The sequence below is a fragment of the Mastigoproctus giganteus genome, chromosome 12 (genome assembly GCF_048544385.1).
Source record: "Mastigoproctus giganteus isolate SK-2022 chromosome 12, ASM4854438v1, whole genome shotgun sequence".
Taxonomy (NCBI): domain Eukaryota; kingdom Metazoa; phylum Arthropoda; class Arachnida; order Uropygi; family Thelyphonidae; genus Mastigoproctus; species Mastigoproctus giganteus.
In genome coordinates this window covers 149587077-149599978 of record NC_143586.1, presented here as the reverse complement: position 1 = coordinate 149599978, position 12902 = coordinate 149587077, and the positions used below count along the sequence as shown (strand labels likewise).

Here is a 12902-nt window from a genome sequence, read left to right as displayed (position 1 = left end):
GCTGAAGTGGGGTCTGATTACTCACAAGGATAGCCACTCCTCCATGAGCAGGACCATCCGCAATTCTATCCTTACGAAAGATTGTGATGTTATAAATGGTGGGATCATCATTTGCCTTTAGATATGTCTCCTGCAAGCAAAAGTAAACTGGCTCATGCTTTTGCAGGAGGGCCTTGATGTCATCTGTATTTCGCCGGAATCCACGACAATTCCATTGTAGGAATTTAGCCATTATTTTGGCTTGGTGGGTCCATCAGGCGGCTTCCGAGGTGCTGAGGGCTTACTTTTATCAGTCTTGGCTTTATCTTTTTTGGGGAAGAATGGACGCTGTCCGGTGTCCATTTCTTCCTCCACGAAGAGTTGCAAGACTGAATCGTCCGGTACCTCCTTGTCCTCTACATCCATTGATTCTGTTAATTTTGGTTGCTCTTTTTTACCACTTGGTTTTGTTAGTGGTGGAGCACTAGGAGGTACGGATATTGGAGTAGCAGCTGATTGTGTTTTTGTGGTGGGCTTTTGTGAACTCAATAAATAGCGTGCAATCGGCGTGAATGATTCTCTTGGTGGTATAGTCATATCTGTTTGTGTACCGATAGTGCACTTCGCAGAAACCTTCTGAGCATATGAAGGCTTTCCGCTATTTATTGGTTGTATGCGTTTTCTGGCCTCTGGGTAGGAGATGTTTAGCTCCGTTTTTAACTTTTGTATCTCCTTTTCGTCCTTCCACCGCTGGCATGCTCGAGAGTATGCAGGGTGCTCTCCTTGGCAGTTAATACAGTTAGGCTTAGGAGCTATACATTCCTTGCTCTCGTGATCTTTAGCACCACATCGAGCACAGGCAGGGTTACCACGACAAGCTGTTTGTGAGTGGCCGTACTTTTGACATTTAAAACACCTCAGTGGGTTTGGAACGTAAATCCTCACTGGGCAGTTTAAGTACCCTGCCTTGATGGAACTTGGAGGCCTTGGGGTGTTGAATGTTAGGATGAGAACTCGGGTAGGGACAAGATTCCCATCCTTACGCATGGATATTCGCTTGACAGCTGTTACTCCTTGTTCTTTTAATTCAGAGCAGATCTCTTCTTCAGAAACGTGAAGAAGATCCCACTCTGATATCACACCTCTTGAAGAGTTCAAAGTTTTGTGAGGGGTTGTGATGATGGGTATTCCCCCTATAGATGTGGCTTTCAAAAACTTTTCAGCTTGATTTACATTTGATGCTTCTATTAGAATATCTCCAGAACGCAGCCGTTTTACGGATTTGGGTGAACCTGCCATCCCTTCTAATCCTTTCTGGATGAAGAAGGGTGACATTTTCCCAAGTGACTGCTCTCCGGTGGAATGGAGAATGAGGAAAAGAGGTGTCACAGATGTTGTTTTCTCCTCAGTTCTGGCTCTTTTAGCTGAATTACTTCCACTCTCATCTAACGATCGATTAGGTAGGGGCCTTGTTGGGGCCCCAAAAGAAGGATTTAAATTACTCATGAGAGTAAAGAAAAAATGTCTGATGCCTAAGTACCTCACCCACCACGGAGCCCTACGAGGGGGCGCCCACCCGTGAACTAGCAGGTACTGCGTACACGAATGGGACGCCGAGTTCGCTTAGAACACCATACCCACGTTACCAATAAGTCTTTATCCCGTCCCAGGACCAAAGGGAGGGAGACTTATTGGAACGCAGTTGACCCTAGCAGTATAGAACCACCCGCCGATTGATCCCAGTCGAGCCGGTCCGGGACCGCCCGTCTTGTCGAAGCAGGGTCCAAAGTGGTGTATTAAGGCTGGGCCCCTCAACCACCAGGATCCCCCTTTCCGCTTCCACGGGTCGCGGCGCACGGCTGCACACGCCGGATTCCAAAGATGTAACCCTGGAACCAAAGTATGGGCGTTAGATCCCAGTGATGCTAATCTGGAAACCCAGCAGCATCACTGGGAGGTCCCCTCACCACGTACAGGTGCCCACGTTGAGGGGTTTTTAATGTGATCTAGGGCTGTTTGAATTGCATGCAACTCTGCAGTATAAATGCTAGTTTCTTGTGGGATCTTATAGGATAATGTTTTGTGAGGGAATACAACAGCAGATCCCACATGACATTCTAACTTTGAGCCATCTGTGTAGACTGGCAGAAAGTCAGAATACTGCTGTCTGTGTGATGCAAAGAGTTGCTGGTAGAGAGATGGCAGTGTAGTAGCCTTCTCCCAGATCTTAAGGGAGAAGTCGCAAGTTGGAAGATAAGCATGCCAGGGTGGAAAGAATTGCCTTGGTGACTGGGCAACGTTGTCTACCGTCAAGTTTAACTCATTGAGCAGCCCTTGAATACGAATACCAAAGGGTCTGTTGGCAGTCCGACGGGTGTTGTAGAGGTTTTCCCAGCGCGGCTCAAAAACGGATGGCCACGTGGGATGATCGGGCAGGGATTTTAATTTAAAGGCGTACTGTAAGGACAACTGCTTACGTCGAAGAGACAGAGATGGTTCATTTGCTTCAACGTAAAGGCTTTGGACAGGAGATGTGCGAAATGCTCCAGTGGCTGTCCGGATGGCTTGATGGTGGATTGGATCTAACCACCGAAGTGCACTATCTCTAGCAGAACCATAAACCTGAGACCCATAGTCAAGTTTGGTGCGGACAAGTGCTCGGTACAGACGAAGAAGGGTAGAACGACCTGCGCCCCATGAAGTTGACGAAAGGGCACGAAGGATGTTAAGCCCTTTGATACACCTTGTCCTCAGCTGACGAATGTGTTGTAAAAATGTCAGCTTTTTGTCGAAAATAAGTCCAAGGAATTTGAATTCTGCTAAAACTGGGATGTTATTTTGCCCAAGCCTTAATTCTGGGTCAGGATGAAGATTACGTTTGCGACAGAAGTGTACACAAACGGTCTTCTGTGATGAAAATCTGAACCCATTAGCCAAAGACCAAGCTGTAAGATGGTCAATGGTTTTCTGCAGTTGCCTTTCAATGACCCTCATATTGCATGAGTGACAAAATATAGCAAAGTCATCTACATAGAGGGCATTGTTTACAGTGGGTGGAAGTTGTTCTGTGATAGAGTTTATTTTGATTGCAAAAAGCGTGACACTTAGAACGGATCCTTGTGGGACTCCCTCTTCCTGAGAGAAAACTCGAGAGAGGGTGGATCCTAAACGGACTTGAAATTGGCGATTCGAAAGAAAGTTTTTAATGAAAAGAGGAAGGTTACCTCTAAGACCAAAGTTATAAAGGTCTTTCAAAATCCCAAATCGCCAGGCTGTGTCGTACGCTTTTTCAATATCAAAGAAAACTGCTACCAAATGCTCGGATTTAATAAAAGCATCACGAATGGACGTTTCCAATCGGATTAAATGATCGAGAGTGGATCTATTTCTTCGGAAGCCGCACTGTGTCCTGGAAAGCAGACCATTTGTTTCTAAATACCATACGAGGCGTGCATTAACCATTCTTTCCAGGACTTTGCACAAACAGCTTGTCAGAGCAATAGGACGATCGTTACTTGGATTGCTAGGATCTTTTCCTGGTTTTGGGAAAGCAAGGACGATAGCCCTTTGCCAGGAATCCGGAAATTGTTTCTGAATAAAAATTCTGTTAAACATAATTAAAAGGTGATCCTTAGATTGTGGTGAAAGGTGTGTTAACATTTCGTAGTGGATGTCATCGGGCCCTACAGCACTTGCATGCGTGAGGGCAAGTGCTGCATTTAATTCTTCATGTAAAAAGGGCTTGTTATACGATTCAAGCCCTTTTGAAGAGAAGTACGGTGGGTGTTTCTCAATTTTCATTTTCAGGGCCAAAAACTCTGCGGGAAAAGATGTTATTGCAGATATTTTTGCAAATGTTTCCCCTAGAGTATTTGCTACTGCAGTTCGATCTGCAATTGGACATCCGTTATGCTCGAGGATCACAGAAGGGCATGGTGGATATTTTCCCTTCATTTTCCGGATCTTATCCCAGACTACTTTTGAGCTAGCAGCCTGAGTTATGGAAGATGTAAAACGAATCCAAGATTTCCTTTGGCTCTGACGTCGTACATAACGTGCTTTTGCACGTGCACGTTTGAATGATATTAAATTTTCAGTGGTAGGATGACGGCGGAATATCCCCCACGCTTTGTTTTGTGCTTTTTTTGCTGCAGTGCATTCTGAATTCCACCAAGGTTTGGGGAATAGTGGGAACCGGCTGGATGATTTTGGGATTGCAATTGCAGCTGCTTGGACAATCGTTTCTGTGACATACATGACTGCTTCATTGATTGGCTCCTGACTGACTGTAGTGATGTCAAAGTTTGCCAGATATTGAAAGGCATTCCAGTCAGCCTGATCGATCTTCCACCGCGGTAAACTAAATGGCAGACAGGGTCTACCATTAGTTAGGGTTGTTATCACGGGGAAGTGATCGCTTCCATATGGATTTTCTTCTACCTCCCAAGTAAATGAAGGAAGGAGAGAAGGGGAGCAGATACAAAGATCAATGGCAGAGAATGTACGGGTAGGCATGTGGAAGAAGGTGTTTGTTCCCACATTTAGGAGGGAGAGATCATTGTCAGTGAGCATATGCTCTATGACTCGTCCCCTTCCATTGATGTCAGCACTACCCCACAGAGTGTTATGTCCATTGAAATCCCCAAGAATTAAACAAGGGGAAGGCAACTACATGATAAGATCATCAAGGTCTTTCTGGGGGATGTCAATCCCAGGTGGCAAATAAACAGAGCAGACAGTTAATAAGAACCCCACTGTAAGGCGAATTGCTACAGCTTCAATGCTAGTTGTAAGCTGCAAAGCCTGAAATGGGATCTGGTTGCCGACGAGGATTGCGACTCCTCCGTGGGCAGACCCATCCACAATTCTATCCTTACGAATGATGGTAATGTTAAGCATGGTGGGGTCATCATTTGCCTTTAAATAAGTCTCCTGCATACAAAAGCAAACTGGCTTGTGCTTTTGCAGGAGTGCCTTGATGTCGTCAGTATTTTGCCGGAATCCACGACAATTCCACTGTAGGAATTTAGCCATTATTTGGACTTGGTGGGTCCATCAGGCGGCTTCCGAGGTGCTGAGGGCTTAATTTTGTCAGTCTTGGATTTATCTTTCCTGGGGAAGTATGGACGCTGTCCTGTGTCCATTTCTTCCTCAGCGAAGAGTTCCAAAACTGACTCATCATGTACCTCCTTCTGCTCGACATCCATGTTTTCCTGGGTACTAGGTGTTACTTCCCCTTTCTTATTCTTTTCTTTTGCTTTCTTTACTTGTGGAGCATTAGGAGGTATCGATATAGGAGTGGCAGCTGATTGGTCCTTCTGTGCAGGTTTTTGGGAGCTTAAAAGATAACGTGCAATGGGAGTAAATGATTCTTTTGGAGGGACGGACATGTCCGTCTGAGTTCCAATCGAACATTTCTCTGCTACCTTCTGGGCGTAGGTAGGTTTGTTGATGTTAAGAGGTTTCACTGCTTTTCTTGCCTCCTGGTACGATATGTTTAGCTCTGCCTTCAGCAGTTGAATTTCTTTTTCTTCTTTCCACCTCTGGCATGCCCTTGAATAGGCCGGATGTTCTCCCTCACAGTTAATGCAGGTGGGTTTAGTGGCTGAACATGCTGTTGTTTCGTGGTCCTTTGCACCGCAGCGGGCGCATGCAAGGACTCCACGGCAGGCCATTTGAGAATGTCCATACTTCTGACATTTAAAACACCGTAAAGGGTTCGGAATGTATGGACGTACTGGACAGTTGATGTATCCAGCTTTAATCTCATCAGGAGGTTTGGGAGAGTTAAAAGTCAGGATAACACTCCTGGTTTTAACAATTTTCCCATCCCTTCGCGCAGTAATTCTCTTGACGGCAGTAACTCCCTGTGGTTGTAATTCGGAGCAGATTTCCTCCTCGGTGACGTCGAGAAGGTCCCACTCCGAAATGACACCTCTCGATGAATTTAGTGTTCTGTGTGGTGTCACTGTTATGGGTATACCTCCGATTGATGTTACTCGGAGTAGATGTTCAGACTGCCCGTCATTTTTTGTTTTAATCAAGAGGTCCCCAGAACGGAGCCTCTTAACTGACTTGGGTGTACCTGCTAACCCATCCAACCCTTTTTGTATAAAAAAGGGCGACATTTTACCAATCGGTGTTTCATTGGTGGAATGCATTATTAAGAACCTTGGGACAGGCCCTGATGGTAGTTCGGTTCGCTGCCTCTTTGTAGCAATAATGCTATCTGCCTCTCGTTATTTTCAGATAGGGACCGGGTTGGGGCCCCTGAAGGAATACGTTTATCAGGATTCATGGAGTTTTTTTAATTGTTCAGTGCCCGGGCTCCCCACCCACCACGGAGCCCAAAGGGACGCCCACTACCCGGCATGCAATAAATGCGCTCGGGAGTGGGACGCCAGGGCTACCCAGACACTATACCCGCACCGCCGCCAGCCTGAATCCTGTCCCTCGGACCATGAGGGTAGGGGCGTGGCATTGACACGGTTGACCCTCGCAGGCGAGCCTACTAGCCGATTGATCCTAGCCGGGCCTTCCAGGACCACCCGTCTTGTCGAAGCAGGGGCCAAAGTGGTGTATTGAAGCTGGGCCCCTCAACCACCAGAATCCCCCTTTCCGAATTTCCACGGGTCGCAGCGCACGGCAAACACGCCGGATTCCATTGATGTAAGCCTGGAACCTGGGCTGTGGGCGTTGGATCCCAGTGATGCTAGTCTGGAAGTCCAGCAGCGTCACTGGGAGGTCCCCTCACCACGTACAGGTGCCCACGTCGAGGGGAGAAGGAATGGTGTGCATATAGTTAGATCTACCGCTGAGGTTGTTCAACTAGGAAAGTGAAAGTACGTATGTTTGCCATTATTGAGTAGAGAAAGTTTATGATGGTCTATTATTTCTTATATTATTCGTCCTCGTCTGTTGATGTCAGTGTTTTTCCACAGATGACTATTCCCATTCAAGTCTCCCATTATACAGAAAGGTGATGAGAGTTGGGAGATTAGTTGGTCTATTCCTTCAAATGGTTGTTGTTGGGTTTTTTTTGGCGCAAGAGTTACTTTGGCCATATTGCGCCTGTTCCTGTGGAGAGACACTGTAACTTCGAATGGTATATCTGGTCTTGGTGGAAGGTACACTGAACAGATGGTTACCCTAAATCTCAGTGTTATTCTTACTGCCATTGTTTCTATATTGCTTTTTAAAGGAATGTTTGGTTGGAATGTGGTTATGGACCAAGATGGCTACTCCTCCATGTGTTGACCTTTCTCTTATTCTGTCTTTCCAATACATTCTATAATTTTTAACTGACAGAGTGTCTTGTTGTCTATGGTATGCTTTTGTCCCTTGAAGACCAAACATATTGGCATATTGTGTGTTATTAGATACTGGACATCTTTGTAATTGGCTCGTAGTCCTCTGCTGTTCCACTGGATGAACTGATCCATTATTTGGTTTTCCTAGGACTTTCAGGTTGCTTCCGTAATGGAGCATTCTTATACTCTGTCTTATCATTTTTAGGGTAGTTTGGCCGGTCCATGTCCATATCTTCTTCTATGGAAATTTCTAGCACTGGTTCTTCAGATGTGCTTATTTTTATTTCTTTTTGCCTTCAATCCAGTAAGTGATTCTTTTGACAGCATAGAAATTTCGGTTTGAACTTCTACTGATTTATATTGGTTTACTGCTTGTGCAGATGCTGGCTTGTTTGTAGGCCGTGGCTGTATTATTATCCTTGCTTCTTGGTACGTTGTGTTGTGTTGTGTTCTGTTTTGTATTTCTGAATTAGTTTCTCTTGTTTCTATTTTTCGCATGTTTTTGAGTAGGCCGGGTTCCCCTTTACAGTTTGTACATTTCAAGATGTTGGCAGAACAAACTGTAGTCTCGTTTTCTTTAGAATCACATCACATTTTCTACAGGTTGTTGAGTTTCTGCATGCCATTTGCGAATGTCCAAATTTCTGACATTTGTAACAACGCAATGGATTTGGTATGTACTGTCGTACTTGGCAGTTCAGATATCCTGCTTTGACTGTTGTTGGAGATTTTGGAGTATTAAAGGTTATGATAAGGATTCTTTTTTGGAATTATATTTCCATCCCTTCGGCTATTCATTATCTTCACTCCTGTTACTCCTTAGCTTCTCAATTATTCTATGAGCTGTTCCTCTGACACATTTAATAGGTCCCACTGGCAGATCATCCCTATGAAAGAATTCAGTATGCTGTGTGCTGTTACCACTACTGGTATTCTTCCAAAAAAATGTTGTTGATAGCAACTTCTGGGAGTGTTTGGGATATTTTGTTTCCACTAGTATGTTCCCGGATGTCAGGCGTCGAACCGACTTCGGAGATCCTACTAGACCCTCTAATGTTTTATGAATTACGAACGGAGACATGTGTCCTAAGGTCCGATCTCCTCTCGAATGTATGACAATATATTTCGGTATTTTTGGAGGGTCCATATTTGTCTTCTGGCTTTGTGTTTTCTGTATCACTACTTGATAGGGATTTCTCTTGAAGCCCTGTAGTATTAGTAGTTATTTTACTACTCATGTTTGCTCTTTAGGCCTTGGGAGTGTTACTTTCCTCTTCCAAGTTACCAGCCACGTGGAGGCAAGAGCAGTGCCATTTAGTGACCAGGCAGTTACTGTAAAAGTGAGAATAGGACAAAAAATAACAGAGGTGAGTTTCCTTTCTGTGTCTTCACTTACTGATTGTAAGAGACAAAGAGCTGTTTCACAAAAACATGAAAGGAAGTTACCAATGAAAATGAAAGAAACTGGTATATTTTTCAGAACGCTCTATAAATCGCTTGACACGTGGCGCCAATTAGTCTTGTAAATTCGATTTTAGTGCCAGGGAAGCTAATGGAGTCAATGGCTAAACAAGAAATAGAACCATTTTGAGAGGAATTCAGGTATGGCAAACAAAACATGAATTTGTTAAATGGAAGTCTTCTCTGGCCAATCTGATTATCTATACGAGATGGTCATAAAGGAGCTGGATTCAGAAAATAATTCTGGAATCATGCACTTAGATTTCAGTAAAGCTTTTTGATACTGTTCACAAAAACCACTGGTGCACAAAATGGGACAATATGGCATTGGTGGCTCCACAGAGTTCGGTGTTGGGACCACCACTGTTTTTAATATTTATTAACAATACTGATGTAGGTAAACCAAATTAATGTCTAAGCTTTCTGATAATTATCATCAAACTTAATGCAAAGATGGGCATGGTGATGTAATCACAGTAATTATGGTATGCTTCTTCAAGATCTGGAGTAATTAAGCAGATGGGCTAAAAGGTGGCAAGTGAAGTTTAGTTTGATAATGCAAGGTACTGCATTTGAGTAGCCGTAATCCCTGCATAACATATCATTTGGGTGGTATTAAAATAAAGCATGCAAATAGGCTGTGCTGGCACAGCTCATAAGAGTTTTTCAGAGTCAAACTCCGACAAGAATTTTGCCAGCAGGGGGAAAATACTGCATAAAAGTTAGGAAGCTTCATTTAAGAAGCATGCAGATTTGTTGGAACGTGTGCAGAGAAAAACAGTTGTTGTTGTTGTTCGGTTTAACGACACAAGGGCAACTAAGGCCGAATTGTGTCTCTTCGTCGCTAATTGACAAAAAGCATATTGTTAGAGAGATTACATTATATGCTTCTATATAATATCGGTGTTTAGAATCACCATAGATAACTCTTAATAAACTACAAAGTAGTTGTTGTAGGCATCATTTGCTCTTTCTCATATTGTGCTCTGCCTTCACGACGAGTTGCCATGATATTGCACTACTTCGAATAAGTAACTCTTCACTAAAAGAGAAGACTATTGTTACTTATTCTCAGTTGAGTACCACCACCCAGACAGCACTGTTTCACGGCTATTGGCCGATCATCAGTGGGTGGGCAGGTTGGTTGGTTGGTTGGTTGAGTTTTATTGGCGCATCAGCAACTATGGCTATAATGCGCCAAAACCTTGTCATAAAAGGTAAAAAAGTTTCAGTGACCTACTGAATTAGGTCACTACGTCAGGTTATAAAAACAAGTATAAACTGTAACAGACAAATATCAGTAAATAAGTAACAATGGAAAATCTTAAAATAATAAGATTTTTAAATATGATTAAAAAGGTTTACTGATTTTAGGAAATTATAAATAGCAGACACATGGTCATTGTCGGATAAAATCTGACTGAGTGTATACGGCTCAGTCAGATGGTTAAAAGCGGTAAAACGAGCATTTCTAAAACTGGTACAGTCAACTAAAACGTGTCTGATTGTTAAGATTGTGCCACAGGACACACACATAGGAGGGTCATCAGCCCTCAGCAAAAACGAATGTGTCAAATGACTATGTCCTATGCGGGTCCGGGCAAGAACAACTTCCTCCTTACGATTCCTGCGCAGACTAGACTGCCACGGTTCAATTACAGGCTTTATACGATACAGTTTATTCCCAGTCTGTCTATTCCACAAATCCTGCCATTGGGAGTGTATCTTCTGCTGTATAGTTTTCCTGTAGTCTGTATAGGGGACTGACAGGCAGCGATTATTATTAGGGATTGCTGATTTGGCTGCGGTGTCAGCCAAATCATTTCCCCTAATCCCAATGTGGCTGGGAATCCAGCAGAAGCGGATATCATATTCACGTTCATGGAGAACGCGAATCTTCTGCTGAATGTTAGACAGAACTGGATGATCATTATATCTCACAGATATTAAAGCCTGTAACGCACTGAGAGAGTCGGAATATAAAATGAACCGATGGTATTGGCATTCACTAATGTGATCCAAGGCTAACTTTATAGCGTGCAGCTCTGCAGTAAATATGCTGCATTCAGAGGGAATCTGCTCCGATGTAGTGCTGTCTCTAAAGACAGCAGCAGATCCCACATATGATTCCGCCTTCGAGCCGTCTGTGTAGACTGGCGCGAAGTCAGAATGTTCAGCTCGGTGTGCTGAAAAAAGCTGCAGGTAGACAGACGATGGAGTGTCCGACTTTCCCCAATTTCTAAGGGACAAGTCACATGCCGGGACATGAGCATGCCAGGGTGGAAGGGGTTGCTTTGGTGTTTGGGCAACCCTGTCTACCTTTATATTAAATTCTTTGAGTAGCTCTTGGACACGAATACCAAAAGGACGATTGGCAGTCTTACGGGTGTTGTACAAATTTTCCCATCGTGGCTCAAAAACGGTTAGCCACGTAGGGTGGTCTGGCAGGGATTTCAGTTTTAGAGCGTAGTTTAGAGACAACTGCTTACGTCGAAGCAATAATGGCGGTTCGTTTGCTTCGACGTATAAGCTCTGGACAGGAGATGTGCGATATGCTCCAATAGCGGTACGGAGAGCCAGATGATGGACAGGATCGAGCCAACGAAGTACACTGTCTCTGGCCGAATTGTATACCAGGGACCCGTAATCCAGTCTGGATCGTACAAGTGCACGATAGATGCGTAGTAGGGTGCATCGATCCGCACCCCAAGATGTTGAGGAAAGAGAGCGCAGAATATTTAGCCCTCTTGTGCACTTTGTGCGGAGTTGACGGATGTGATCCAGAAAGGTCAGCTTTTTATCGAATACGAGTCCCAAGAATTTTGTGTCCGCTGCTATTGGAATTACATGTTGTCCGAGCTTTAATTCAGGTTCAGGATGAAGATTACGCTTACGACAAAAGTGTACGCAAACGGTCTTCTCCGGCGAGAACCTGAAGCCATTAGCAAGAGCCCAGGAGTTGAGGCGATCAATAGCTTTCTGCAGTTGTCTTTCAATAACCCTCATGTTGCATGACTGACAAAATATGCTAAAGTCATCAACATAGAGGGCACAGTTTACAGTTGGAGGAAGTTGTTCTGTGATTGAATTCACTTTGATGGCAAAAAGCGTGACACTTAATACTGATCCTTGTGGTACTCCCTCCTCTTGGCTGAAGGAGCGAGAGAGTGAGGATCCCACACGAACTTGGAACGATCGATTGGCTAAAAAGTTTTGAATAAAAAAGGGCAGATGCCCTCTTAGGCCTAAGCTATGTAAGTCTTTCAAAATGCCAAATCTCCAAGTTGTGTCATACGCTTTCTCCATGTCAAAGAACACCGACACCAAGTGTTCCCGTTTTAGGAAAGCATCCCGGATGGATGCTTCCATTCTAATAAGATGGTCCAAAGTGGACCGGTTCCTTCGGAAGCCGCACTGGATGTTGGAGAGAAGGTCATTTGACTCGAGATACCATATTAAGCGAGAATTAACCATTCTCTCCAGGATTTTGCACAGACAGCTAGTCAGAGCAATAGGACGATAGTTGGTGGTGACTTTTGGATCCTTTCCTGGCTTAGGGAAGGCAAGGACGATTGCCTTTCGCCAGGAGTCCGGAAACTGCCCCTCAGTAAAGATTCTGTTATACAGAAGGAGCAGACAATCCATAGATTTTGGTGAAAGGTGTTTAATCATTTCATAATGGATGCCATCTGGTCCAACAGCACTTGCTTTGGAAAGAGTGAGGGCTCTTTTCAGTTCCTCTATAGTGAATGCCCCGTTGTAAGGATAGAGGCCCTTGGTCTTAAAATTAAGTGCCTGTTTTTCTAGTTTATATTTCAGGACCAGGAACTCTGGGGAATACGAAGATGTTGCGGAGATGTTAGAGAATGTTTCCCCAAGAGCATTGGCTATTGCAGTTGGATCTGCAATAGCGCATCCATTATAATCTAGGATTGAAGAAGGGTGGGATGTATATTTTCCCTTCATTTTCCGGATTTTATCCCAGACTACCTTAGAATTGGTAGCCTGGTTAATAGATGATGTAAAACGGATCCATGATTCCTTTTGACTCTGACGGCGAATGTAGCGTGCTTTGGCTCGTGCACGCTTGAAGGCTATTAGATTAACAGTGGTAGGATATCGGCGGAATATCCCCCACGCTTTGTTTTGAGC

At 44.2% G+C, this 12902-nt stretch overlaps 1 protein-coding gene across 1 annotated transcript in view; it reads right to left on the bottom strand.

Moving 5' to 3' along the window:
• The window catches only part of LOC150077504 (uncharacterized), a 127125-nt gene extending 119637 nt beyond the window's left edge, over positions 1-7488 (bottom strand). Inside the window, exon 1 of the mRNA XM_090385926.1 lies at positions 7265-7488. Coding sequence (XP_090242052.1) covers positions 7265-7488 — 224 coding nt within the window. The remainder of the gene's footprint in view (positions 1-7264) is intronic.
• Between the last annotated feature and the right edge of the window lie 5414 nt (positions 7489-12902).